Source organism: Trifolium pratense, linkage group LG2 (genome assembly GCF_020283565.1).
Source record: "Trifolium pratense cultivar HEN17-A07 linkage group LG2, ARS_RC_1.1, whole genome shotgun sequence".
NCBI classification, from domain to species: Eukaryota; Viridiplantae; Streptophyta; class Magnoliopsida; order Fabales; family Fabaceae; genus Trifolium; species Trifolium pratense.
Genome location: NC_060060.1, coordinates 62,693,771 through 62,699,995, shown reverse-complemented (window position 1 = coordinate 62,699,995; position 6,225 = coordinate 62,693,771). Strand labels below are relative to the sequence as shown.

The 6,225-nt window shown below is 38.9% G+C and overlaps 1 protein-coding gene across 1 annotated transcript; it reads right to left on the bottom strand.

Annotated features, from left to right (window-relative positions):
- Positions 1-483: 483 nt before the first annotated feature.
- On the bottom strand, positions 484-2,727 carry LOC123905185. The gene is made up of 3 exons (XM_045954814.1): positions 2,422-2,727; positions 855-2,310; positions 484-773 (listed from the first exon to the last, which is right to left on the bottom strand). The coding sequence occupies exons 1-3, from the start codon at positions 2,725-2,727 to the stop codon at positions 484-486; spliced, it is 2,052 nt and encodes a 683-aa protein (XP_045810770.1).
- Positions 2,728-6,225: the final 3,498 nt, after the last annotated feature.

Genomic DNA, 6,225 nt, shown 5'->3' with positions numbered 1-6,225 from the left:
TGCATCATCAACTACCACATTGATTGATTCCACGGTAACTTTAGTTCTAGAGTTATAAACTCTGTAAGCTCTGCTGTTTGTGAAGTATCCAAGAAAAATGCCTTCTGATGCACATGAATCAAAGAATTTTGCATTCTCAAATTCTTTGCCATGATCACTTCTTATTCTTACAATAACAACCTCTCTTTCTCTTTGAAGTTGTAAGCATAAGTTTCTAAAAGTTTCAAAGCTGTCTGATTTTTCTCTAAGGAAATCTATCCAAGTAAATCTAGAAAAATCATCTTCCAAAGCAAAAGCATACCTTTTACCATCAAGACTTCCAGTCTGCATAGGTCCCATTAGGTCCATGTGTAGTAGTTCAAGTGTTCTGGTGGTGGTCTGATGTTGGAGCCTCGGGTGCGCCACCTTGGTTTGCTTCCCTATCTGACATTCTCCACATATTGTTCCTTCTTCTATCTTGAGCTTAGGAATTCCTCTGATTGCTTATTCTGCTATAGCCTTCTTCATTCCTCTCAGATGTAGGTGACCCAGTTTTTGATGCCATAGTTTAACTTCTTCTTCCTTGCTTAAGAGACATGTGGACAAGTAGTTTTCTTCTTCAGATACCCACAAGTAGCAGTTATCTTTTGACCTTACTACCTTCATCATGAGTCTTCCTTCTTTATTTGTAACAAGGCATTCTGATTGAGTAAAGTTCACTTTCATGCCTTGATCACACAACTGACTAATGCTAATCAAATTAGCTGTAAGTCCTTTTACCAGTAGAACATTATCTAAGTTTGGTAATCCATTGTCAATTAGATTCTCAATTCCTTTCATCTCTCCCTTAGCTCCATCTCCAAAGGTTACATAACTTGTGGCATAGGATTTTAGGTTTGTAAGATATCCTTCCACTCCAGTCATGTGTCTTGAACATCCACTGTCAAAGTTCCAATCTTGTCTAGATGATGCTCGTAGTGATGTATGAGCTATCAGACTTACATCATTTTCCTTTTCATTCCACTCTTTCTTGGTCTTCACATTTTCAGGCATAGGTGCAGGTGACCGGGAATTCTTTGGATAGCCATACAATTTATAGCAGTAAGGCCTTATGTGCCCTTTCCTTCCATAGTAATGACATCTCCAGTTTCTTCTCCTGGATTTAGGTCTTGACCAGTTATACCGATGTGGAGGAGGATGTTGAGGCATTGATCCAGTCTGGACAGGGTGCTTAGGTTTGGGTTTTAACCAAGTATCAGTTCCCTGATGTGTGGGAGGATGTGGTGGTAAAAGACCAGCACTGACAGGAAAGGTTTTATCAATGGGAGTACTAATTGTAGCTTTGTTGTATCCCATTTGTTGATCAATAATCTCATAGTCAAAACCAATAGGTTTCTTTCCTGCACTTTGTTTCAACAACATGGCTTGAAATTTTTCTTCTCCTGACCCATAAACTCTGAATTGTTTTGTAGCATGCTCCAAGTCACCATTCAGTTTTTCAATTTCTTTGTTGAGGGTATCAATTGTTACCAGACATTCATTCTTCTCAGCTTGTAGTTGACAATTTGCCTTCTTTTGTTTTTCCAACGCTTTGCAAACTTCATTGCTTCTGATGAACAGATCCTTATAGGTAGTAAGCAGTTCCTCATAGGATGTTCCATCACATGATTCAGCATCAGATTCACACACACCTGTCAACGCATTAACATGTTTTGCAGATCCACTTTCAGTTTCCTCCTCTGAGTCATCCTCATCTGACCAAGTGATAGCCAAACTTTTCCTTTGTCTCTTCAGAAAGGTAGGACATTCAGCTTTGATGTGTCCATATCCTTCACATTCATGACACTGGACCCCTTCTGACTGACTGGTTTTCTCATCACTTCTAGCCCTTCTTTGATCATTGGTCTGTTTGTTGATGTCGAGCTTGATGCTTGGCACATTGAACTTAGACTTTTTGTCCATTCTTTTCATGATTCTGTTGAATTGTCTTCCTAGCAAGACCATTGCTTCTGACAAACTTTCATCACTCTCCAGAGCTGATTCTTCATCTTCTCTAGTGTTGGAGGCAAAAGCTAAACTTTTATTTTTCTTTTCTTTTCTTTGATTCATGGCTAACTCATAGGTTTGAAGAGATCCTATTAGCTCATCTACTTGGATAGTTGCTAGGTCCTGAGACTCTTCTATTGTTGTTACCTTCATGTCAAACCTCTTAGGAAGAGATCTGAGAATTTTGCTTACAAGCTTCTCATCAGATATGGGTTCTCCTAACGCATCAAATGAGTTTGCAAATTCTAGAATATTCATGTGAAAATCATGAATGGTCTCTTCTTCCTTCATACACAGGTTTTCAAAGTTTGTACGAAGCATCTGAAGTTTAGACAATTTTACCTTGCTTGTTCCTTCATGTGCTTTCCTTAGTATTTCCTATGCATTCTATGCTACAGTGCATCGTTTGACAAGTCTGAACATATTGATGTCCACTCCATTGAAGATGGCATTTAGAGCTTTTGAGTTACCAAGAGCTAGTTCATCCTCATACTTTGAGTAGTCCTTTACTGCCTTAACCTCAGTTGTCTTGTTCCCGTCTTTGTCAAGAACAACTAGAGCCTCCCAGCCATTTTCAATAGCTTTCCATGTTCTGCTGTCAATGGATTTTAAGAAAGCCATCATCCGAGCTTTCCAATAGTCATAATTCTCAGGCCCTATCAGTAGGGGCGGTCTGGAAACTGTTCCTCCTTCCTTGTTCATTTCACCAGAAATCCAGAACAGGGTGCCTGCTCTGATGCCAATTGAAATTCTGGCACACTAGTAACATGATGTTGAACACGATGCTCCAACACTGTATGTTCGATCTGATGATCCAACACTGTGTTCAACACTGTACTAGACGAACAATAAGGAAATGTAAAATGCACGAAACAGAATAACACAGTTATTTGTTAACCCAGTTCAGCATAACGGCCTACTCTGGGGGATACCAATCCAGGAGTGAATCCACTATGATAGTATTAGTTCAAAGCCCTCAATAAACGCCCCGTTTATTGACTTCTCACCTAATCACCACCCATGCTATATTCTACCTAAGTCACACCTAGGTATCAGAACCTCCGCTCAACTCCTCTTAATCACAGCCACTGTGATCGTACACGTTACAGTTTACAAATGAAGACACACTTCTTAAAACAACCACCAATTCTGTACTTCAAAGCTTAGGAATGGTTCATACACACTATCTCCTTGCTTAGAAGCTCCGGAGATATTACAACACAGTAACACACAATCCTTAATCTTGCATCAAGGTAATACAAGAAGAGGAACACAATTAACAATACTAAAACCCTAAACACACGCTTTGTAAAACTCAATTTCGGCTTCAGTGAGTTGCACAAGGGTTCAGTCTTCCTTTATATAGCACGAGCTAGGTCTTGAATTGGGCTTCAAAAACGCAGCAGGTCCAGAAGTTACTTCAAGGAATATTCTTGAATCAAATGTTTTGTTTCCATAAATAGTTGATGCATTCTGAAACAAAACTAGGTCATGGCCGCCTTCTAGAACATTAGGAAAGGCGTGCTGCTTGGTGCAAAAGTAAAAAGGCGAGATTTCCATAAATAGAACTCCACGCGAGATTAAAAACATCAGGCCCGGCCCACTGGATGTGGTATCCAATGTTGAAGCATTCTATCCAACATCTTGCTTGTACCTGATGTTGAAACATTCAGTTCAACATCTAACTTGAATATTTGTTTTAGCAAAATGAGGCCAACATAAAACACCAACAATGAGGATAAAGTTTCAAGGTTCAACAAAAGTGAAGCGTGCACAGCTTCAAGCATTGCGCAAAGAATTTGAGGTTCTTGAAATGGGGGAGAGTGAAAATGTAGATGAATACTTTGCAAGAACCATGGCCATAGCCAACAAGATGACAGCCTGTGGAGAAAGAGTTGAACAAGTTACTGTTGTTGAAAAGATTCTCAGGTCTATGACTCCAAGATTCAATCATGTAGTGTGTTCAATTGAATTGTCCAGTGATGTTACTACCCTCTCCATTAATGAGTTACAAAGCAGCTTAATTGTTCATGAACAACGCGTGAAGGGTCAGCAGATTAAGCAAGAAGAGCAAGCTCTTAAGGTTACTAATGGAGGCAGAGGGAGAGGGAGAGGAGGAAACTCCACTAGGGGTCGTGGAAGAGGAAGACAAAGTAAAGAGAATGTTGAATGCTATAAGTGTCACAAGCTAGGACACTATCAAAGTGAATGTCCTAATTCTTCAGAAAATGCCCATTATGCTGAATTTGATGTAGAGGAAGAGATGTTACTCATGGCAAAAGCAAATTGTGAAGGTGAAAAAGATGAAACCTGGTTCCTTGATTCAGGATGTAGTAATCACATGGTGGGAAATAGAGACTGACTTTATGATTTTGATGGAAATTATAGGGACTCAGTGAAACTTGGTGATGACTCAAGAATGAATGTAATGGGCAAAGGGAATGTAAAGCTCTACATCAATGGAAGAAATCACATTATAACAAGTGTGTATTACATTCCAGGTCTGAAACCAATCTCTTCAGTATAGGTCAAATTCAACAGAAGAATGTGACTGTGGTATTCAAAAATGATGTTTGTAAAATGTATCATCAAGAGAAAGGGTTATTGTTTGAAACTCACATGTCAGCCAACAGGATGTATATAGTGAAAGCAACTGTTATTTCACCTAGATGCCTGCAAACATCACACAAGATTAGTAGTCAACTATGGCACAATAGATATGGGCACCTAAGCATTAAAGGGTCATACACTGGCAAAAAGGGAAATGGTAAAGGGCTTACCAACTCTAGCTGAACTTGATGAAAATTGTGGAGATTGCTTGACTAGCAAGCAGCAAAGGGATGTCATTCCTAAGCAAGCATCATGGAGGGCAAGCATGAAGTTAGAGCTGGTTCACTCTGACATATGTGGTCCCATCAAGCCTGCATCTAATGGTGGAAACAGGTACTTTGTAACCTTCACTGATGATATGACTAGAAAAACTTGGATCTATCCTTTGAAAGAAAAATCTAGTTGTTTTGAAATATTCAAACAATTTAAGATAATGGTTGAAAAAGAATCTGGTTGTGTTTTGCAATGTTTGAGAATTGATAGAGGAGGTGGATATCTCTCAACTGCATTCAATGAATTTTGCAGTAATCAAGGCATTAAGAGACAGTTAACAACAACTTATACACCTCAGCAAAATGGTGTTTCTGAAAGGAAGAATAGAACCTTGATGAATATGGTTAGGAGTATGTTAGTAGGAAGGAAGGTACCAAAGGAATTCTGGCCTGAAGCATTGAAATGGGCCACTTATGTGATGAATAGAAGCCCTACACTCTCAGTAAAAAACACTACTCCAGAAGAAGCTTGGAGTGGAAATAAGCCCTTTGTGCATCATTTTAGAGTGTTTGGATGCATTGCCTATGTTCATGTTCTAGAGAATCAGAGAAACAAGCTAGATAGTAGAAGCATCAAATGTGTTCATCTTGGATTAAGTGAAGAATCCAAAGCTTATAAAATTTACAATCCTAAAACAGAAAATATCATTATTAGTAGGGATGTGGTGTTTGGTGAAAACAAATGCTAGAACTGGGATAATAGTAAAGAGCAAGAAGATCAAAGTATTGATGATGATGATTACATTGCTGAAGAAATCAATATACCAGGAGCTGTCAATAGACACGAAGAAATTGACAATACAGTTGAAAACAATCAACAGTCTGATGAAGATATGCATAATTCAAGTGATGGAGATGATGTAGTTCAATACCAGTTGCCACCAAGAAATAGAAGACCTCCACAGGGTCATAATGATTTTGTAACTAGAAGTGACCTAGATGATGAGCTCCAAAACCTAGCTGCATACATCTCAAATGAAGATCCAAAGACATATGATGAAGCAGCAAAGTCTCGGGTGTGGATAGATGCTATGAATCAGGAGATAGAATCCATTGAAATAAATAAAACCTGGAAGCTAACTACTTTACCAGAAGATGCAAATGTCATTGGTGTCAAGTGGATTTACAAAACAAAATACAATGAAAAAGGGGAAGTTGACAAGTACAAGGCCAGGTTAGTAGGTAAGGGCTATAATCAGAAGTATGGTATAGATTATGATGAGGTTTTTGCTCCAGTTGTTAGATGGGATACCATCAGAACTATACTAGTCGTGTCTGCTCAGGAGAATTGGAATGTATTCCAACTAGATGTGAAGAG